We start from the raw sequence: 24447 nt of genomic DNA, 5'->3' as shown, positions 1-24447 counted from the left end.
CCAACAGGGAATTGTGACTTTGAGTTGACAACATGCGGCTGGCAAAACAGCATTCCAGGTGATCAACAAACAGATGATCTCAACTGGCTTCTTGGGACTGGCAAGGAGGCCAATCACCAGGGGCCTGCAGTTGACCATATGGGCTCTGAAATAGGTAGGAATTATTTTTTGGACATATTGGCAGATTTGCAGACTAATTTAATTGTAGTATTATTTATATGTAAAGAAAAAGAAAAGAAAATGAAAACATTGGGATATACGATCTCTTCATAAAGTGTGCCTGATAACTTTTGATATGGAAGATGTATTTATATATATATATATATATATATATATATATATATATATATATATTTATGTATATTCGTATATATATATATATATATACATATATATATATATACATATATATATATATATATATATATATATATATATGTATATATATAAAAATATATATATATATATATATATATATATATATATATATATATATATATATATATATATATATATATATATATGCACACACTGAATGGTTCCCAGTGAACAGATTAACATCTTTTGAACCACAATCCACTTTTAATTCTGTGCCATCCCACTCGAGAGTGAGAAGCTCAAAGGAGGTACATATTGGAAATTGAAACATGGTTGAGCCGAGGACTCGAACTCAGCTCAGACGTGACAAAATGCTGGTGACTAAACTCATTATGCTATCAAGAGATCTCTCTCTTGATAGCATAACGAGTTTAGTCACTGACACTTTGTCACGTCCGAACTGAGTTCAAGTCCTCGGCTCAACCACATTTCAATTTCCAATATGTACCTCCTTCAGCCTTCTCAGTCTCAAGTGCAATGGCACGGAATTAAAAATGAATTGTGGTTGAAAAAGATGTTTATGTATATATATACATATGGAGATGAAGAGGTTGATGGATTTTGAAAATAGTCTATTTTATTGTCAGTCTTGCAGGACCACCACATGCAGGTACCTGTAGGTTCAGGCCTACAGGGTTCCTACATTCTCCATTTGGCCATAGCACTGTTGCTACTATGATCTCTTTGAATCTTTATATGCTGATATACTATAGGAAGGATAGTAGAAGTTAAAAGTAATTTGGCATTTTTTTGTAGTGGAAGTTGGTCTCCAAGTGTAAGAAAATGCTTTGTGACTCTGGTCTGTACAGTTGTCACTATGAGTTACAATGATAGAACATGCCAGCCAGAGACTTTTTGGTGCATAATGAGGTCGAATGCAAAAAATTCTAAAAAAATTATTGACAGTACAAAACTACAATCTGTATCCCAGACAGAACAAATATACAAAATAGTCTTTGCACTTAGCACATTCAAATGCTACCAGAAATCATAGATCTGGACATATTGATATAATCATATTTATAATCCTGCAGGTAGTTACCTATACCTTGGCTACATGGAAGGCATCTTAGGAAGAGCCACACTCATCAGTCAGCTCTTTGTCACAGAACAACACAACAATCTTTGTTTCTCCTTCTGGTTCTTCATACAGGTCAGCTGTCAAGTTGTTTAATTTGTAGGAATGAAATATATGCTTCATATTTAATGACATACTCTAAATACTGTTAGTGAGGTGAAGGGGGCGTTAACCAAGAGGGATATGTGCATTGAGCAAGGTAGGGAGAAGGCAGGAGATAGGGATGAGTGGAGAGTGACTGTGTATAGATGAGACTGATGCTGCCTGAAGGGATTTCTCCCTGTCTTCTCTTTTTCTGCATGAGGGGATGGAGAGGGTGGGTTGCTGATTAAGTGAGGCAGCCTTGCTGTGAATCTACTGTCTTACTGCATTGCTCTTGACCCAGACAGTTGGTAGGATATAGGCATGACCCATCATCCATGAGGAGCTAAGAGGAGAGAGGGAAAATGGTGGTGGATGGGAGTGGAATGGGTGGTAGTAGGTACATGCCTCTGACTTGGCTACCTCCCTCATAAGAGGGAAAAAGCTCTTGGTATGTAGATAGATAGACATACACCAGATGGTTTTTTCCCCCTTATAAGGGAAATGGTTGAGTGAAAGCATACACCTATCTTACACCCATCCAAAAGACCTATTTGTTGTCTCTGCAAAATATCACTCTGGCAACAAGGAAGAAAACAGAGAATGGATAGAGTATCACACAGAAGACACAGAACATCTCATATCATACTGCCCCACCCAAGCTATACCCAGACAACAACACAATATTTCTTCCTGGATTGACTTCTGTGGCAATCTAATGGCTGTTGCTGGTTACCTAGGAGTCATGGGTCTACTACAAGAGATACCTGGTGCAATAGATTGATTGATTGATTTTAGGACCTCATAGATGAAGGGTCATCCTTGTTCTATGCCACACTGTGTTGGTTTCAGAGGCAGTGCAGTAAGATGCAACACTTCCATAGCATTCGTTCTCCATATGGCAAAATCCCCCCCCACAATCATCCACTTGAAAAATTTATGGAGCAGACAAGAACATCACTTTAGTGAAATGTCATCTCCTCATCCATTTACAACCATTCTCCATTCACTCCCATCTTTTACCCTTTCCTTTCCTTGCTTGATTAACATACCTCTTGCATCCAATGCCACCTTTACCCCATCTATCTACCCCATTGTTGACTGTCTTCTCATATCTCCTCCATCCACTTCTGTCGTCCACACTCATGTATTTGCCAGTCTGTCTTCACTCATTCTTTCCATATGTCCAAACCATCTCAGCATTCTTTGAACAACCCTATTAGCTATTGCTCTCTCTACACCTGCTCTTCATCTCACCTCACATATCTCACAATCCATCCTTGTAACCCACACCATACATCTTAAACACTTCATCTTGTATACATTCATATTTTTTGTCTCCTTCAAATTCCAAGTGTACTCCATACAATATTATGGGCTCATTTACTCCCTCAGGTGCTCTTCTCTTTGCATTCATCTCCAGACACCTATTTTCATGACATATTTATTTCCCCCAGACATTTACTTGCTTCTCTCACTCTGTAATTCACCTCTACCTTCACCCCTCCATTTGCTGCTACAAATGACCCCAAATACTCAGAATTCTCCACTTCCTCCAGCCTCATCCTTCAGAATCACTTCCTACCCACCTCCTCCATCATTGCTTGTACATCTCATCACTTTACTTTTGCCTATATTTTGCAGCTTTCTCCTCTCACATATCCCTCCAAACTCTGCTACTAATTGCTTCAGTCTATATTGAGACTTTTTGTTTTTATCTTTATTTTTTGTACTCAATAGGGTAGTATCGGAAACCAGATTTCCATTCAGTTAGAGAATGAGGAAGGTCAAACTACAGAATTATGGTTTGAATTTGGCCATGAGCAAGAGGAGTGGCGCCAGGGGCAGGTCAAAGTCAAATCAGGTGGCCTGCTTTCCGCAAAGACATACCAGGTGAGTTTAAAATGGTTACATGTATCATCTAATTGAGTTACTGCAGAATTGTGTTTTATTTTATATGCTTTACTCATGATGTATGCCACCTCCTCCATCATTCACAGCTCTACATTCATGGGGATCGTAAGTCTAAGGACAGCATCATTGCGCTGGATGATTTTATCTTTGAGCGTAAGTTTGAGTGTCCCATTCTACCAGAGGGGCCAATGACAACACCTGTGCCCACCCTTTCTCCCTCACTGGTTAAATGGAAATGTGACTTCACTGAAAACATCTGTGACATGTCACTGAAAGATGGGAAAGCAAAATGGGTCCGGAGAAGCTTAAGTAATACACCCAGCACCCTTAGTGGTAAGTAAACTATTTCTCTGCTGGTTTATTGCTAAGTAGGACATTTGATTATTTTTTTGTATACATGTTTAACTTTTCTATCATATAAGTTTAGAAGTCCATTCCTGTGGGAAAACACAAAATAAAGTTGTGCCTTAAAAAATATATATATATATATATAATAATGATAATAATGATAATAATAATGATAATAATAATAATAATAATAATAATAATAATACATACATACATACATACATACATACATACATACATACATATACCAAGGCTTTTTCCCCCTTACAAGGGAGGTAGCCAAAAAGGAAAAGGCATAAAATCATTCCCACCCATTCCATCCCTGAATACACTCTACACCCCTCCACCCTCCCTCTTATCTTAGCCCCCCCTTGGATGACGGGTCATCCCTGCACCTTGTCCACTGCCCTGGGTCAGAAGCAGTGTCGCAAGACACAGCACATCCACAGCAAGGCCGCTTCATTAAATCGGCGACCCTCCCCTCTCCGTCCCCCCATGCATAAAGGAGAAGACGGGGAGAAATAATAATAATAATAATGTGCAGGAATGTAGATAGGTTGATTTCATAGTGACTAGAATTGAGAAATCAGGTTACAAATAAAGAACTTAACATGTGGTTGACAATAACAGTTAGAGTATATTGAAAGTGACATGGGTGTACATGCATACATACATATACCAAAGGCTTTTTTCCCCCTTATAAAGGAGGTAGCCAAAAAACAAAGGCATAAAAACCACTCCCACTCATTCCATTCGTATTCCACTGTGTACATTTGGAATAAAGACAGAATAAATATAAAAGTAGCTGTGATACTCCCCAAAGAAATTTTCATGATAGAAATATTGAAACTAAAAGATAAATGAAATCTAAAAGTAATAATTATGGAACTTACAGTTGGGGGGATGGGATGGATGGGAGTGAATTTTATGCCTTTGTTTTTGGTTATCTCCCTTGTTAGGGGGAAAAAGCTATTGGTATATGTATATTTGTATGTATATACAGTTGCGATGGAAACTACTAATCAATACAGTCTATACAAAAGTACTGACATGCACAATGACTTAACATTAAAAGCCCAGCACTGTAGCTACAAAACAGCAGCCAAAAACACTCAAACATACCTTAACAAGGAGAACTGTGGCTGACACAAAATAGAATGAAATAGAATGTCTGCATCCTTTCAGAGTTCTTCTGACTACCATGAATCTAAGAAACATCTCCTGTACTCAGACCAGATGGTCAACCTATACCAATGACCTACATTCATACATACATACATATACCAAGGCTTTTTCCCCCTTACAAGGGAGGTAGCCAAAAAGGAAAAGGCATAAAAATCATTCCCACCCATTCCATCCCTGAATACACTCCACACCCCTCCACCCTCCCTCTTATCTTAGCACCTCCTGGATGACGGGTCATCCCTGCACCTTGTCCACTGCCCTGGGTCAGGAGCAGTGTCGCAAGACACAGCACATCCACAGCAAGGCTGCTTCATTAAATTGGCGACCCCCCCTTCTCCTTCCCCCCATTGCATAAAAGGAGAAGACGGGGAGAAATCCCTTCAGGCTGCATCAAATTTTGCTCACACATACTAACTCACCCCCCATCCCCCCACCCATTCCACCTCATGCATCACAACATCATCCATATACAACCATTCTCCATTCACCCCTGTCTTCTGTCCTCTCCTGTCCTTCCTCAACAGACATTCCCCTTTTCCCCAAAGCCCCCTTCACCCCATCCATCCACCTCATCCTAGGACGTCCCCTCATGTTCACTTCCTCCACATCTGCCTTCCATACCTCTTTTACCAGTCTTTCTTCACTCATTCTTTCCATGTGTCCAAACCATCCTAATACTCTTTCATCAACCCTATCTCCCAACTCCCTTTCCACCCCTGTTCTCCTCCTCACCTCCTCATTTCTCACTCTGTCTAGCCTAGTAACCCCCATCATACTTCTCAGACACCTCATCTCAAACACATTCAAGCTCCTTCTCTTTTCCTCTCTTATGTTCCATGTTTCTGCCCCATATAGTGCTGTTGGCACAATCACTCCTTCATACAGTCTCCTCTTAGCATCCATTCCTAAATGTCTATTCCTCATTACACTCTTTAATCCACCAAGGCCTTTACTCGCTTCTCTCAATCTACATTCTACCTCCACCTTCACTCCACCTTTTCCTGCCACATTTGCACCCAAGTATCTAAAACTATCCACTTCCTCCAGTCGCTCTCCCATAATGCTCACTTCCAGTCTACTGCCACTTTCACCCCTTGTACATCTCATCACCTTACTTTTACTCACATTTATCTTTAGCTTTCTTCTATCACATACTCTCCCAAACTCTGTCACCAACTTTCTCAATCCCTCCTCTGATCCTGCCACAAGCGCAGTGTCATCCGCAAACAACAGCTGGCTTACCTCCCACTTTTCTCCATTTTCTTTAACCATCTCCAATCCCTGACCCACTACCCTTGCATTTACCACTGACCTAAGAACCCTAAACTTGGCACTGGTGCATCTGTGTTCAGGTTACCACTAAAACTGCCAACACTGGCAACAGACACCAAATTTCTAAGATGCAGTTACCATACTGAAGACATATACATACATACATACATACATACATACATACATACATACATACATACATACATACATACATACATACATACATACATATGTACATACATACATACATATACCAAAAATCCCTTTCCCTCATATAAGGTAAGCCAGTCAAGTCAAAGCATATATCCACCTGTCACCCATCCCACACCTATCTGAAGAACCATTTCTTGTCCCTTCCATCCCAGCTCACTGCTCAGGTCAGAGGCAGTGTAGCAAGACACAGCACCTCCATAGCAGGTTTACCCCCATCACTTCATTATGTGGTGGAAACCACCCCTCCCACCCTATCCACTTGAGAATTTACAAAGCAGACAAGAAGACATATCTTTGTACTGCATCAGTTTCCTATCCATTTACAACTACTTGCCTTCTCCATTCCTGCTTAACAGGAATTCCCCTTGCACCTAAAGCTCTTTCCATCCCATGCAGCCAACTCATGCTCACAACTTTACAAATGAAATATATAACACAAAAATGCACAATAATGTCAAAAGATGGCTGGCCAATTATCTGGCAGTTAGAAATGCCTGTCATATAATGGCCAATCATCGCATACCAGTAACATTAGAAATGGAGTACCACATGGCTCAGTTCTATTCCCCACACTCTTTAATCTATACATGCACAATATACCTACACCCAGTACCTCAGAAATACAAATCTCCTCCTATGCAGATGATATAACAATTACATGCACACTGTAAAGCAGACAAAGCTGCAGAAACACACTCAATACCAGGTTCACTACAAGTATACTCAAAATAGCCCCAACCAAATCTACAGCCACACTTTTCACCAACTGGACAACTGAACACAAATACATACTACACCTTAATATCAGCAACACTCTCATGCCACACATACACACAGCCAATATTCTTGCCATAACATATAATACATCCATATAATTCAAACAACTTTTCACAAACATAAAGACTAAATGCACACCTAGACTTAATGCACTGCAATCAGGTACATGTACAACAATTGGACAAAGTAAAGAAACTAATAATACAATATACAAACAATGCATATACTCAATGATGAATTATGCATGCCCTGCATAGGCCCTTAATCTCACTGAGACATACCTCAACACCCTTCAGACCATAAAAAACAAAGCCTGGAAGACAATTACAGGCTGTACAAATACAACACCTACAAACCATCTACACTATGAAACAAAGTCCTCAAAGTCAAGGATCACCTTGACATGAGAGGTACACAAACACTTGCTGCAGCCTCTACAAACACAACATACCCACTACACTACATAGCAGAACATCCACACACAACAAGAAACATTAAAACAACATTCTAATACCTATGTCATACACAAATACTCTCCTCTCTTCCTCCACAACCACCAGACACCAGCCCCCCCAGGAAGATATTCATAATGATATCACTCACTGCTCCATCGACAAACTTAAAGACAACACATTGCTGCATGTCAGACCCCTTGATATCCATCCCTCTGAATTCTCTCTCCTCCGAAAGAAAAGAGTCCACCTGACCAGACAGTGATGCAGCCACCATCCAGCCCCTCCAAGCTACCAGAAGAGGGTAGATGATTGCATTGCATATAACTGTCCAGGATGCAACACTTCACCCCATACTATTCAACACATTATGGAAGACTACATTGTACACAATTATGCACACAAACAACACAATATACACTCTGTAAAGGATTTCTGGGAAAACACTGTTTCAGCTGTGGCATTCTTTAGGGAGACGGGACTGCTTGGCCCAACAGTCTAGGGAACAACAACAGCAACAACAACAACATCAACATCAACATCAACATCAACATCAGTCTTCCCCTTATGTTTACCCCCATCCACCTCTATCTCCCACACTCTTTTGCCAGTCTTTATTAATTTTTTTTCCATATGCCCACACCATCCCAGTATTTTTTCATCAGCCTGATCTACCATCTCTCTTTCCACCCCAGCTCCGCCTCACCACATTTCTAACTGAATCCATCCTTGTAATTCCCCACCATGATCTCAAACATATTTAGGTTCTTCTTTTCTGTCTCCTTTAAATTTCAAGTCTCTGCTCCACAGAGTACCTTATAGTATACTGTACTGTCTCACTCAGTCCAGACTATCCATCTATATAGAAATCTTAAACTACATTTTACTGATTTTATTACTTTATGTTATGTGTGAGTAGATTCAATGTGTTATATTACTTTGAGGCAGTCATATATTGGTATCATTCTATGGTGGGGGACAAGGTTGCTGTCACTGTGTTCTCTTATGTCATGATAGACATCTAACTGAGGCAGTGTGAAGGAATGAGGAATATCATGTTTTTGTATTTTTTTCCCATGAAGAATATGCTTTAACACTATCACCCTTCCTTTAAACCCCTTGTATTTGTATGTTATATATCTATTTTTGATAGGTATGCAGGACCATATGATAATAGAATTGCAATGCCTTGATCATATGTATAATAAGTCTTTCCTCTTCAGACCCATGGTACCTTAATCTTGAGGGTGTTAGTGGATTCCCTGCTTCAGTAGCTTCCTTACCTTCACTGAAGAGGGGAGAGAATGATGGTTCCCAGTGGTGTCTGGAGTTCCGTTACTTACTTTATGGTCCAAATCCTGGGTTCTTCCACTTGAAGTACACGTAAGGTTTTTCATGTAGTACTGTATTTGTTTTCATGTATTCATATTCTTCTGCAGTCACTATTCTCACATGTATCAGAGAATAAGGTAATGGTGATATCCAAGAGTGGAGTGCACAAGATTGATATAGAGTTGCATGGGGAGAGGATGGAGCAGATAGAAAGTTAAAGTGGGTGGGGGGCAGAGATGCCTCTTCATCTACAAGGAGCTAAGATAAGAGGGAAACAAATGGGTTTTGGATGGGTATGGGATGATGAGTGGAGGATGATTGGATGTCTTAGCTGGCTATCTCCCTTATAAGGAAGAATAGTATTTATTAATTGTATATACTTATATATATATGAGAGGGTACAAAGACAGGAGGAAATAGAAGGAAGGGTAGTGAATGGTGGGATGAGGAAACAAAGAAGGTTGTAGAAGAGAAGAAGCGAGTTTTCACAGATTGGTTACAAAATAGGACGAGGGAGTCATATGAGAGGTACAAAGAAAAGAAAAGAGAAGTAAAGCAAAAAGTATAGGAGGCAAAGAGGAGAGCAGATGTGAAATGGGGTAAGAGTATGACAGAAAATTTTGAAAGTAATAAAAAGATGTTTTGGAAAGAAGTTAAGAAAGGAAGAGGAGGTGAATCAAGTAGAGAAGAAAAGGTAAAAGGTGCAGATGGAGAGATATTAATGGAAGAGAAGTAAGGGGAAGATGGGCAGAATATTTTAGGGAGTTGCTAAATGTGAAGGAGGATAGGGAGGGAAAGATAGCTGCAGTGGGAAATGCTAAGAAAATGAGAATGATGAGTGAGGAAAATGGAGGAGAAATAAGGAAGGAAGAAGTGAAGGCAGTTGTTAAGATGATGAAAGCAGGTAAGGCACCTGGTCTGGATGGATGCCATGTAGAATGTCTAAAAAAAGGAGGTACAGTGATGGTGGACTGGCTGGTGAGGTTATTTAATGTTTGCTGGAGAGAGGGTAGAGTACCGGAGGACTGGAGGAGTGCCTGTATAGTTCCTCTTTACAAGGGAAAAGGGGACAAGTGTGAATGTAGTAGTTTCAGAGGGATTAGCTTGTTAAGTGTAGAGGGAGGATCTTGATTGAGAGGATTAGGAGAGGAACAGTGTGGATTTAGGACGGGTAGAGGTTGTGTAGATCAGATCTTTGTGGTAAGACAGATATGTGAGAAAGCTATAGGAAAGGGGAAGAATGTTTTTCGGACTTTTATGGACCTGGAAAAGGCTTACGACAGGGTAGACAGAAAGGCACTGTGGGAGGTTTTGCGGATATATGGGATAGGAGGAAAGCTCCCTAGGAGCTGTCAAGAGTTTTTATGAGGGTAGTAGAGCTTGTGTCAGGATTGGAAATGGAGAGAGTGAGTGGTTCGAGGTAAAGGTGGGACTTCGTCAAGGATGCGTTATGTCGCCCTGGCTGTTCAACTTATACATGGATGGGGGTAGTGTGAGAGGTAAATGCAAGGGTAGTGGGTCAGGGATTGAAGATGGTTCAAGAAAATGGAGAAAAGTGGGAGGTGAGCCAGCTGTTGTTTGTGGATGACACTGCGCTTGTGGCAGGATTGGAGGAGGGATTGAGGAAGTTGGTGACAGAGTTTAGGAGAGTGTGTGATAGAAGAAAGCTGAAGATAAATGTGGGTAAAAGTAAGGTGATGAGATGTACAAGGGGTGAAGTGGCAGTAGACTGGAAGTGAGCATTAAGGGAGAGCGACTGTAGGAAGTGGATAGTTTTAGATACTTGGGTGCGAAATAGCCAGGAAAAGGTGGAGTGAAGGTGGAGGTAGAATGTATATTGAGAGAAGTGAGTAAATGCCTTGGTGGATTAAAAAGTGTAATGAGGAATAGACATTTGGGAATGGATGCTAAGAGGAGACTGTATGAAGGAGTGATTGTGCCAACAGCACTGTATGGGGCAAAAACATGGAACATAAGAGAGGAAAAGAGAAGGAGTTTGAATGAGTTTGGGATGAGGTGTCTGAGAAGTATGATGGGGGTTACTAGGCTAGATAGAGTGAGAAATGAGGAGGTGAGGAGGAGAACAGGGGTGGAAAGGGAGTTGGGAGATAGGGTTGATGAAAGAGTATTAGGATGGTTTGGACACAATGGAAGAGATGGTAGTAAGAGGAATATGGACAGAGTATTTTAGGGAGTTGCTAAATGTGAAGGAGGATAGGGAGAGAAAGGTGGTTGCAGTGGGAAGTGCTAAGAAAATGACAGTGATGAATGAGGAAAATGGAAGAGAAATAAGGAAAGATGAGGAGAAAGCAGTTATAAAAATGATGAAAGCAGGTAAGGCACCAGTGTTAAATGGGTGTCATGTGAAGTGTTTAAGAAAGGGAGGGACAGTGATGGTGGACTGGATGGTGAAGTTGTTTAATGTTTGTTTAAAAGAGGATATGGTGCCAGAGGACTGGAGGAGTGTCTGTATAGTTCCACTTTACAGGGGAAAAGGGGACAAGTGTGCGTGTAGTAGTTTTAGAGGGATCAATTTGTTGAATGTTGTTGGAAAGGCTTTTGGGAAGGTTTTGATTGAGAGGATTAGGAGAGTAACAGGGAGTAATTGGTGAGGAACAGTATAAGTTTAGGACAGGTAGGGATTTTATGGATCAGATTTTTGTGGTAAGGCAGGTATGTAAGAAAGCTTTAGGAAAAGGTAAGGATGTTTTTTGGGCCTTTATGGATTTGGAAAAAGCTTATGACAGGATAGACAGGAGGGCACTGTGGGAGGTTTGGGTTGGAGGAAAGCTGTTAAGAGCAGTCAAGAGTTTTCGCAATAGTAGTAGAGCCTGTGTTAGAATTAGAAATGGAGAGAGTGAGTTGTTAGAGTTAAAGGTAAGACTTTGCCAGGATGTTATGTCACCTTGGCTGTTCAGTTTATACATGGATGGGGTGGTGTAAGAGACAAATGCAAAGGTAATAGGCTGGGCATTGGAGATAGTTAAAAAAAGATGGAGTAAAGTGGAAGATAAACTAGATTTTGTTTGCTAATGACACTGCACATGTGGCAGGGTCAGAAGAGGGATTAAGGAAGTTAGTGACAGAGTTTGGGAAGGTGTGCAAAAGAAGGAAGTTAAAGATAATGTGGGTAAAAATAAAGTGATGAGATGTACAAGGGGAAAATATGGCTGCAGATTCGAAGTGAATATGAAGGGAGAGAGACTGGAGGAAGTGGATAGCTTTAGATATATGGGAGCAAATGTGGTGGGAAAGGTAGGAGTGGAGTTGGAGGTAGAAAGTAGATTGAGAGAAGCAAGTAAATGCCTTGGAGGATTAAAAAGTGTAATGAAGAATAAACATTTGGGAATGGATGCTAAGAGGAGATTATATGAAGGAGTGATTGTGCTGACAGTTCTTTATGGGGCAGAAAATGAACATAAGAGAGTAAAAGTTTAAAGGTGTTTGAGATGAAATGCCTGAAAAGTATGGTAAGGGTTAATAGGCTGGATAGAGTGAAAAATGAGGGGGTGAGGAGAAGAGCGGGGGTGGAAAAGGAGTTGGGAGATAGGGTTGATGAAAGAGTATTGGAATGATTTGGACACATGGAAAAAATGAGTGAAGAAAGATTAATAAAAGAGGTGTGGAAGGCAGAGGTGGGGGGAGTGAACATAAGGGGGCAACCAAGGATGAGATGGATGGATGGGGTAAAAGGGGCATTAGGAAAGAGGGAAATGTCTGTTGAGGAAGAAAGAGAGAAAACAAAATATAGGGATGAGTGGAGAATGGTTGTGTATGGATGATGCTGTGATGCATGAGGGGGAGTGGGTTAGGGATGGGAGATGGTGAGGGAGGAAGTGTGAATGGTATTTTGATGCAGTCTGAAGGGATTTCTCCCTGTCTTCTCTTTATCTGCATGAAGGGACAGAGATGGGGGTCACCGATTAAGTGAAACAGCCTTGCTATGGATAAGCTGTGTCTTGTTGCAGTGTTTCTGACCCAGGGCAGTGGGTGAGATGCAGTAGGAGCCAAGAAAAGAGGGAGGGAGGAGTGGAGAATGGGAGTGGAATATGTGGGGATGAAATGGGAGGGAGTGAATTTATGCCTTTGACTTTGGTTTCCACCCTTGTATGGTGGAAAAAGCCCTTGGTATATATATGTATGTGTGTTTTCATTGATTCATATTCACCAAAGGCTGAATGCTGCTCCAGTTCTTTAATTGATCCATCAATACAATTAAGGTATCATAAGTAAGTCTTTCAGTTGCAAATAATATAACAATATTTGACAATCATCACCAGCATTAACAAAGTAAAGAAAAAGAATGAATGCTGGAACACTCAGCACCATCTGTCACTCACCTAATAAAATAGTCTAGAGGCAGTGGAAATTCTAAAGATTTGGTTGTAATTTTGTCTATATGAGAAGAGGTTCTGGACTAGTGAATATCTGTAAATCAATGGTCTACCTGTTTATATGCATATATATGTATTAATCTATAGATTTGTGCAAGACTTCTCATGACAAGACTTTACTTGCATTTTATAGAATATGTCAGAAATTTTTACACTCACTGAAGTTATTTGGCCTTTTTTGCACACAGAATAAATAATAACATCACATCTACCAGAGTTGTATGGATACGAGACACTGACCAGGGCGACCAATTTAACTATGCCATGATTGACTTTGAAGTTCCCCAATCCTTAGAGGTCAGTTGCCAGCATTGCTTTAAAAGACAGTCTTCCTTGATTTAGGTTTTGTGTCTGTTACTAAACCCATCATTAGTGTGGCCATGAAATAAAAAAAGATTGTATTAATCCTTTGTTGCTCAGTAGCCACTTAAATGGTTTTATTTTACATAAAACCAGTAACTCTATTTTGTTGTAGGGAAGTCCCTTGGACTGAATAAGATTACTTGTTTATAGATTTAAGTCAAAGATATTTTTTGTTATCGTCCATTGTGGCACATTTGATATAATTATGTCTCTAGATTAGAATGTGTAGGAGTGGTGTGGTCCTCACACAAAATGAAAAATATATTTGTAGATAAGATTTAGATGATATGAAGAGCAACAACCAAAATAATTCCCAGCCTAGATGACAAATCATTTAAGGAAAGGTTGAAAATATTGGTTTTGCCTTTAATAAAAGAAGGAAAAGAGATAGGTGATGTTTCTGCTTTATTTAGATCATTGAAAGGAGGGGATAAAATAAAAAAGGAATATATCTTGATTGATTTGAAAATTAAAAAGACTATATTTGAGAAGGATACTAAAAAAAAACAGTTTTCTACACAGATGTGTCAATCTATTGCCCCAAGTTGCTCATGCAAGAGACATATCCTTCAGGTAAATCAAATCTGTGCACTCCAAGGAGTCTGTTGAGGGTGGGGTAGAAATGAGAATTTCTTTGAGTGTGACTCTACCAGTTTGACCACCAATTAATGGATCGTCACTGTCACCCTACCTATCCCCATCCTATCTCACCTGTGACACCTCGTTGTGGTAGCATTGGGAAAAAGGGCTGTTGCCATATGTCACAGAGTCCATTCAAATTGTTGTTATATTCCTAAAAAGTGATACTCATTGTACTATACAGCTTCTTTTACTGTATACAAAAAAAAAAAAAAAAAAAAAAATCAGAGAGCACATACATAGATGGGAAATAAGAGAGTGAGAGGCACGTACTAAGGTTGATTTGGTAAAATGGCTAGTGGAAAATCATGAAGTATGTCACACCATGAACAGACTCTTTGGAGGACACAGACTTTAGCAACACCCTCCAATGTGTCAACTTGAGGAAATCTAAAAGAAGGAATAGTAAAGTTTAAACCAATAAACAAATTCAAGGCTGTTTGATCACTTGAATCAATGAAAGAGGACACCATAATTATTTTGCTAATTGTAGTAAACATTATACAACAGTGGATGGGGATGACCCTTCATCCATGAGATGCTAAGATAGGAGGAACAACAAATGAAATTGTGGATGGATATGGAATGGGTGTATAATGGGTGTATATTTTGTCTTGGCTACCCCCTTATAAAGGAGGAAAGGTCTTTAGGATTATGTATGTATTTAGTATGCAGGAAGGGAGCTGCACTCATAGGGTCTTGTTAATTATTCTCCAATTATCATACCTGAGATATATCATCTTCTAGGCCTTTCCAAAAATTTACAAATTGTTATGGAAACTTTTTCACATCCTTCAGATATGTAGTCAATATCAATTTGTTCCCATGACTTCCTGATGCCCCCTATCTCAAATCAATCAATTTTCTGTCTTGTTTTGTTGACCTCCTTCAGTGACCTGAACACTACAATCAAGTTTTCTCTTGCTTTTCAATCCTTTGATAATGTCAGGTGTAGAGCGTCTAGTCTCACACTGTATGTTTTATCTGTAAGGCTAGGAATAGTTTTCGTTGCTGCTCTTTGTATTTTTCAGATCTCGTATATATCATTGAAGCTTTTTTCCTGTACATTACATTAAGGTAAATGAAATTAGATGAATACAAGTATGAAGGCTGTGGCCAAGTCCTAGTGACAACTTGTAAATGTAATTATTCAGAATTCCTTGATATGTGGATCAAAATTCACGTCGTTTGTGATGGCTAAATGCCTCTTATCATAAACATCTAATTTTTTTTAATTCACTGATATTGTGTATGGGTTATCTTATTCAGTACTTATACCTTTAGCTGAATAAAATCATTCACTGTTAGAATAAATTGTATACTAAGTGGCACCCAGACAGGACAAGGCTAATTCAAAGGTATGTATACACATGTCACTAGTATGGTACTGGGTTCTAATTCTTACTTGTCGCCACACTGGACCTGTGTTTCTGTATGTTAGCCTATTGTTTGGAAATGAGTGGATACTCATTAATACTCAAAGTGAGTATAGGAGCTAAAAACTTTTATTGCACAGGTAACCTTGTCCGCCTGTGAGAAAATTATGGCAGTTTCACTTGCTGTTTTCATGGTTACAGGTTAATTATGTATTATTCAATATGCAGGTTACCTTCCTGGGATTCAAAGGGCAGGACTCTTCTGCAAAGCAAGCCCTTAATGATATTACTGTGTTCACTTCACCTTGTGATCATATCATAGAAATAGAGCAGCCACATGTCAAAGGTAAGACTTTACCACTTACTTGCACAGATCTATTAATATTGAAAATTCAGCTGAATAAATGAAGAGACATGAAGTATTATACACACTAGATATGGGTACAATTCAAATTTACTCCTCCCTTTCAATGTACTTTAACTCAGTACTAATACATCCATCTTCAACTTTCCTTTCACAAACATACTACTAATCTCTTCTCATTTACTCTCATATGTACCACATCCACACACATTTGATATCCTAATTACTAGGGTTCTGTTTGGAGTCCTCCTTGCAGACTCTCATGCCTTAATTTTTCCTGATCCCTAGTCCCCTCACTCCATCCCATTTAATTGCTTTCTGTGATACACATGGAATTACAGTGGCACCATTCTTCTCCCACATACAGTGACAAAAGCAAATGGTTGAGAACAGACTTTGGGTTGCTTTATAAAAAGTGAGCCCTGAGTATTTAAATTAGAGGTGTTCAGTTTGAATGAATGTCTACTGTCAGTATTGCATTATATTTGATAAGAATTATTCAACCTTAAAAGACAATTGATTTTTTATTAGATTTAATGAAAATTGGGGAACAGTTGCATAAAGTATGAATCCAAATGACAAACAAATTTTCAAGGTATGGCCTTTGTGTACAAATGAGCAAAACTCTGCCTTTTGTGGGAGGTATCTTTACAGATAAAAGCACTTCCATTCCACTGCCAGACTATTAGAAAGATACATACATACATATACCAATGGCTTTTTCCCCCCTTACAAGGGAGGTAGCCAAAGTCACCCACTTTATCCCCACACACTCCACTCCCATTCACCACTTCTCCCTCCTTCCCCTCCTGGATAATGGGTCATCCCTGCATCTTGCCCACTGCTCTGGGTCAGAAGCAATGCAGCAAGACACAGCACATCCACATCAAGGCTGCTTCACTAATTGATGACCCCCCTTTCTAACCCCCCCATCCAGAAAAAGAGAAGAAAGGGAGAAATCCCTTTGGGCTGCTTCAAAATATCATTCACACACACTCCCTCACCCCCACATCCCCCACCCACTCCCTTCCAAGCACCACAGCATCCACACACAACCACCATCCACCCACCCCCATATTCTGCCTTCTTTCCTCACTCCTCAACAGACATTCCAGTCCCTCCCAATGGCCCTCCATCCCCATCCATCCATCCCATCCTTGGTTGCCCACTCATGTTTACTCTCTTCACTCCTGCCCTCCACACCTCCCCCACCAATCTTTCTTCACTCATTCCCTCCATGTTCCCAAACCACCCCAACAACCCCACCCCCCAATTTCCTTTCCACCTCTGCTTTCCTTCTCACCTTCTTGTTTCTCATTCCATCCAGCCCAGCAACCCCCACCATACCTCTCAGGCATTCCACCTCAAACATACCAAAACTCTTCCTCTCTCATGTTCCACACTTCTGCCCCACACAGCATCGTTGGCACAACCACCCCACCACACAATCTCCTCCCAGCATTCACTCCCAGTCCCCCAAGGTACCCACCAGCTTTCCCCAATCCACACCCTACTTTCACCTCCACTCCTCCCTTTCCTGCCACATTTGCATCCAAGCATCCAAAACCATCCACCTCCTCCAGCCCCCCTCCCCCAATACTTACCTCCAGTTTGCTGCCATCCTCTCCCCTTGTACATCTCACCACCTTACCCACACCCATCTTCAAGGTCCCCCTCACACAGCCTCCCAAACCCCTAATCCTCTCAATCAAAACCCTCCCATAAGCCTTTCCAACTACACTCAACAAACTGATCCCTCTGAAACTGCTAAAAAAAAAAAAAAAAAAAAAAAAAAAAAATATATATATATATATATATATATATATATATATATATATATAATATATATATATATATATATATATATATATATATATATATATATATATATATATATATATATATATATCTGGAGAAGGGGAGTTGCCGATTTAATGAAGCTGCCTTGCTGTGGATGTGCTGTGCCTTGCGACACTGCCTCTGACTCAGGGCAGTGGACAAGGTGCAGGGATGACAGTTAATCCAGGAGGTGCTAAGATAAGAGGGAGGGTGGAGGGGAGTGGAGTGTATATAGGGATGGAATGGGTTGGAATCATTTTATGCCTTTTTCTTTTTGGCTACCTCCCTTGTAAGGAGGAAAAATCCTTGGTATATATATATGTATGTATATATATATGTATATATATATATATATATATATATATATATATATATATATATATATATATAGATATATATATATATATATATATATATATATATATATATATATATTTATATAATATAATATGAAAAATATTTTTCAGAGAGGTGTGGTTTTGAGGTTGGTGACTGCAACTTTACTGTGGAAGAGGAGATGGGTACTTGGAAGATGTCCTTGGGTATTGATCATACATACTACACTCCTTATGGTTAGTCATGAGTTCATTATGATTCCAGACTCATCCAGTAAGCATGGCTTGCTGGTACACTGTCATAAAGATAGAAATAAGTTATGCAGTTTATTTGACCACCATAGGTGGGTTGATATAAGAATCCATATTAGAGATTGTACTGGCAGGTATGGAAAAAAGGCACAATGCTCAAACAAATTACTATATTTTTTGTGGACCACTTCTGCAGTATATGTGCCATCATATGGCCATTGACTTGAAACATTAAGATAGATGATATAATTTGCAGGTCATTACATGAAAGCACCTCTACAAGCAGGCGAACAAGGTATTGTTGCCCGCCTGGTGTCCCCCTCCTTCTACCAGCATGAGGAAGGTAAACAGTGTCTCTACTTCTGGTATTACCATGCAGGCAACACCAAAAAGGATGAGCTTCTAGTCCGCTTCAAAATTGACAACAAATTAGGTGATATTGTCTGGAAAGAGCGAGGTGAGTTGGTGGTAGTAAGGGAAATTCCAACTGGGATATAGTGGTTAGATTAAGGAAAAAAATTATTTGTACTTTGGTTTGAAAAAGAGAATATATTGGTAGCAGTTTGTGTGCAGTTGTGGTGCATTGTGGTTCTTGTTTGCCTCATGGTGAATATATATTTCCTACAATTAGAACTGTTTTCTGTTATGCTAAGAAGAAATTGTTTGAATGGACGATTGTGCCAACAGCACTGTATGGGGCACAAACATGTAATATAAGAGAGGAAGAGTTTAATTGTGTTTGAGATGAAATGTCGGAGAAATATGGTAAGGGTTACTAGTATGGATAGAATGAGAAATGAGGAGGTGAAGAGGAGAGTGGGTTTGGAAAGGGAGTTGGGAGATAGGGTTGATGAAAGAGTATTGGAATGGTTTGTATACATGGAAAGAATGAGTGGAGAAAAATTAGTAAAAGAGGTGTGGAAAGCAGAGGTGGAAGAAGTGAACATGAGAGGGTGACCAAAGATGAGATGGATAGATGTGATAAAAGAGGCATTAGGAAAAAGGGAAATGTCTGTTGAGGAAGGAAGGGAGAAGACAGAAGATAAGGGTGAGGGTAGAATGGTTGTGTATGGATGATAATGTGATACATAGAAGGGAGAGGGTGGAGGATGGGGGGGATGTTAGGGAGTATGTGTGAATGATAATTTGATATAGCCCATTGGTACTTCTCCCCGTCTTTTCTTTTTTTGCATGAGGGGACGGATAGGGGGGTTGCCAATTAAACGAAGTGGCCTTGCTGTGGCTGTGCTGCGTGTTGCTGCATTGCTTCTGACCTAGGGCAGTGGGCAAGATGCAGGGGTGATCTGTCATCCAGAAGGAGACAAGAAAAGAGGGAGGGAGAGCTGGTGAATGGGAGTGGAGTATATGGGAATGAAATGGGTGGGAGTGGATTTATGCCTTTAACTTTGGCCATTTTCTTTTGTAAGGGGGAAAAAAGTCCTTGGTATATGCATGTTTATATGTAGAAGTGTTTAGTGCTTATTAGATGCTGCAATATTTTTCATAAGAGCACTATCCTGAGTGCCAATCACTGGGTAAAGTAGTAGAAAGGATAAGGGACACTTTGCCCACAATGGTTTCATTATAAAATGAAAACTTTCTTTGATTTTATTTCACAGCATCATATGTCAGCCATTGGTTGTCAGCATCTGTACCTGTGCCTTCTGGAAAGAAGACTTTCCAATTTGTATTTGAGGCTGTTCAAGGTGAACGAAAGACCAACTCCAGCATGGGTATTGATGATGTCATCCTCTCTTCAAGGCCATGCCCAGATGTTGGTAAGAAGTGTTGCATTGAAATAGTAGATATGTAGTGAATGACTGCAATATAACTTAGATGGAACAACAACAGGATATACATGTGAAAAGTCTGTGATTTCTAGAAGGACTGTATTAATGGTGAGAACTTGATACAAGAATTTAGGGAAAACATAGATCATCTCTCCTGCTCTATACACATGCAATACAGACACTTGATCTTTACTTATATATATACATATATATATATATATATATATATATATATATATACATATATATACAGTACTTGTCAAAAGTATGCAGTGTGTACCCCTTGCAGTCACCTATTTATGATGAAAAGAGGAAGGTATTTTCTGAGGTGAAATTATGTAGATAGAATGTATCTGGCAACCCCCTACCATCATGCTGGGATAATGGAGTGGAATGTGAGGGAGAACCCAGCCAGTCACTCCCACACTGCTGTGAGAAGAGCATTTACAGGTAACCCCTCTTTTTGTGACCTTGCCTTTTTCACACTAGTTCTTTCATTTCCCTAGAGTCTGTATCATTACCATGGCCCCTACAAAGGAATTAACTAGAGATATGATTGTACAAATCATTGGACTAAAGAAGTCAGGCCATGGAACTTAAGAAATCAGTGAAATGTTGAAGGTGGCCAAGTCCAAACTCAAGAGACACATGATGCAATATTGGGAGGGAGGAGGAGACCTGTCCTAGGTTTTTGGGATGGTATCTCCAGCCCCCCTCCCTCCTGAAATTCCACCATGTGTCTCTTGACTTTGGACCAAGCCACCTTCAACATTTCACTGGTTTCTTTAGTTCCATGGCCTACCTTTTTGAGTCCAATGATTTATGCAATTGTATCTTTTGTTAATTCCTTTGTTGGGGCTATGGTAACAATATAGACCCTAGGGAAATGAAGAAGACCAGTGTGAAAAAGGGCAAGGTCCTGAAAAGGGGGTTACCTGTAAATGCTCTTCCCATGGCAGTGTATGAGTGACTGGCTAGGTTCTCCCTTGTGTTCCACTCTGTTGGCCCAGCGTGACAGCAGGGGGTTGCCAGATACATGCTATCTACATAATTTCACCTCAGAAAATGCCTTCCTCTTTTTGTCATAAATAGGTGGCCCCAAGGGGTAGGTGCTGTATACTTTTTATGAATACTGTATATATATATATATATATAATATATATATGTATATATATATATATATATATATATATATATATATATATATATATATATATGTATATATATGTATATATGTATATATATGTATATATATGTATATATGTATATAATATATATATATATATATATATATATATATATATATATAGATATATATATATATATATATATATATATATATATATATATACACACATAACTATGGTTGCACAATAGAATAATGTCACATTCTTCTCCTTGTCACATTCTTCAAGGTTCTTGCAACTTCGAGAAAGGTACATGTGGATGGCAAAACATTTTGGAGGGAGAAGAAGAACATGATGTTGATTGGACCCTTGGTTCTGGTGATGACAATCTTGGCAACTATGGACCACCATTAGATTATAAAAATTCTTCAACTGGTGAGTTTGAAAGGAGTTAGTCCAAGTTTACTGGAGTATTTTTCAACTATTTCACATATTTTGAATGAAACTTCAACTTGAGTTTATAATGTTTTCTTTTCTTTCCAGGGAAATACTTGTATCTGGATGCCTCTAAAAATGCCAAGGGAGGGGCCTGGCTGGAGAGTCAGATCTTTACAGTTGAACAACAGAACAATCATTGCTTCTCATTTTGGTATCTGATTGAGGTGCTTTATGGAGTTACTGTTACTAAATTTTGACCCCTTCATTACTATGGCTCACTAAATATTTTGTTATAAGCACTTGCCAAAAGGATGGAGGGTAGCTAGACCTCAGTCTGAATAGGGTCACTATTAATCAAAACCTTATTTGTGGGAGGGTGCACACAACAGTAAGATATATTTGTTATGTTTACCATAACAAAATATGCACAGTGTGTCACAGTAATGAAGCTGTAAATATCTTCATGACTATTGTATTTAAGGATAAATAAGATTCAATGTATATTGAAGAACGACAGTAGTCAATGACACTCAATGCTGAAAAGTCTTATTTGAGTGATGAGCAGGCTTGGGGAAAAATTAGGTGGTTGTCCACGACTAAGCATGGGTTAGCCCCTTTCCTATATACTACAATATACCTCCATTCTACTACCTGCCTTAAATCTCTCCTTTATCATTTCTCTAACTCCACCACTTTGGTGTGATATTGTCCCTTAGGATGGAAGCCCTGATTATTGCAGACAAAATGCCACTAGATATATTAAATTAGGTGAAAATTATTAGTTCTTTAGTTATTAGTTAGAGTGGAATGGGAGTGAATTGGGTGGTAGTGGGCATGTGTTTTTTAACTTGGCTACCTCCCTTATAAGGGGGAAAGTGCCTTTAGTATATGGATAGATAGACAGTTATGGCTACCTTTCTTATAAATGGGAAGAGGCCCTTGGTATATAGATAGATTCATTCATTCACTCATTCATATTTTATTGCATCAGTGACTTTGTGTGGTTTAGAGATTCATATCTTCCCAGGAAGATTGCAGGGATCACCACGGGCAGGCTCTCTATCTATAGAAAGACAATTAGTTATGCCTGAGAGAACCTTGAGTATACATAGATTCTTGTTGGTCCAAATTAACTTTTCAAATTCTATCATGTACTATCACAGTTTACTATTATATTCTCTCCTTATGAAAATCTACTTGCTTCACTTCTTCTAGGGTGGTTCTACAGAACAGATCCTCATTGAGTTCCAGAAGGAGTCTGGTGAACGTGTCCAGGTGTGGAATGAGGAAGGCCAAGGGGCCAAAGGAGTCTGGCTCAGAGGTCGTGTCAAGGTTAAGCCCACAGACCTGTGGTTAGTCTCTGTGGCTTACCAGATTTTAATCTTTGGGAATAGATCTACTGAAGGTGCTCGAATTGCTCTAGATGACTTCACACTTGAGAGGAAGCTTGAATGTCTACATGAGCCATCACAGAGAACCACTGCAGCCCCGTCAACTACACCACACCCAGGGGTGAGTAAGGACCTTGGGAAGGGAGTCAGGATATACATAACCCCTTCAGTGTTGTTGTGTTGTATTCTAGATATCTCGTTATACAGCTTTTAACTTGGAGGTGGAATAAGTGAAGAGCTTCAGGATTTTTTTTTTTTTTTTTTTTTTTTTTGCCCTCTTTTCATAATGGGTAAGTCTGATTGATCATTCAATCATTTAATCAGATATCCATGAGTGACAAGAAATGGCTGATAAACTTCTTGGCAGGTAGACAGTGCAGAGTAATCCAAAATAAAAAAAAATTGTGGAAAAAAAAAACTGTACAATGAAGTCCCCCAGGGAGCAATACTCTCACATATGTTATACCTGTTCACAAATGATCTCCCAACATCAGATCCATTACAACCTCTCTCTCACTTTCCAGAGTGCTTCAATTTCTTGTGACTTCACTTGGGACACATGTGGCTGGACTGAGTATGGGGAGAATGAGATGAAGTGGAAGCTTACTTTTGGTGAAGATGATGAACATGGAGCACACAGTGACCACACACTTAACGAAGGTACGAGTGTTATAATAAATGGCCTGTTCCATGAGGGGATGCACCACCAAAGATGAACTGGGGAAAGTGATGCAATACAGTTTTCTCATGAATATAGTGTGAAGGAGTGAGGCAGATGGATGAGGTGGGAATAAAATGGGTGAGGATTTCTTTCTCCCGTGCCTAGCTACTGCACATTGCATATTGCATTAAATGGCATATAGGTTGGAAAAATTGAAGAATACAAATACTTTTGCATATATGAAATTAGAATTACATACACAGAAAGCAAGTGCCTCTGCACGGAGGAGACACCTGTTTTTTAAGTGTTCAAAGGCTGATGTCATTTTGAAATAAAAGAATCAATATTTCAATTTCATGTGTCCTATGGAAGGAAGAATTCTTAATCAGTAAAATTCATTATAATATCTGTAGTGATAAAGCAAGAAAATATATAGCACTAAGTTATC

At 39.4% G+C, this 24447-nt stretch overlaps 1 protein-coding gene across 1 annotated transcript in view; it reads left to right on the top strand.

The window, feature by feature from the left end:
• Positions 1 to 24447, top strand: part of LOC143018552 (MAM and LDL-receptor class A domain-containing protein 2-like) — a 388685-nt gene that overhangs the window by 19321 nt on the left and 344917 nt on the right. The window contains exons 9-22 of the mRNA XM_076174014.1: positions 8 to 154; positions 1413 to 1531; positions 3278 to 3430; positions 3538 to 3784; positions 8922 to 9081; positions 13613 to 13721; positions 16031 to 16148; positions 18473 to 18577; positions 18849 to 19049; positions 20212 to 20370; positions 21798 to 21944; positions 22053 to 22171; positions 23163 to 23459; positions 23863 to 23998. Of these exons, the coding sequence (XP_076030129.1) occupies positions 8 to 154; positions 1413 to 1531; positions 3278 to 3430; positions 3538 to 3784; positions 8922 to 9081; positions 13613 to 13721; positions 16031 to 16148; positions 18473 to 18577; positions 18849 to 19049; positions 20212 to 20370; positions 21798 to 21944; positions 22053 to 22171; positions 23163 to 23459; positions 23863 to 23998 (2217 nt within the window). The remainder of the gene's footprint in view (positions 1 to 7; positions 155 to 1412; positions 1532 to 3277; positions 3431 to 3537; positions 3785 to 8921; positions 9082 to 13612; positions 13722 to 16030; positions 16149 to 18472; positions 18578 to 18848; positions 19050 to 20211; positions 20371 to 21797; positions 21945 to 22052; positions 22172 to 23162; positions 23460 to 23862; positions 23999 to 24447) is intronic.

Source organism: Oratosquilla oratoria, chromosome 35, assembly GCF_046742065.1.
Source record: "Oratosquilla oratoria isolate Oo_2021 chromosome 35, ASM4674206v1, whole genome shotgun sequence".
Classification (NCBI taxonomy): domain Eukaryota; kingdom Metazoa; phylum Arthropoda; class Malacostraca; order Stomatopoda; family Squillidae; genus Oratosquilla; species Oratosquilla oratoria.
Note: the sequence above shows the minus strand (reverse complement) of the source record. Positions and strands in the feature narration are given on the sequence as shown.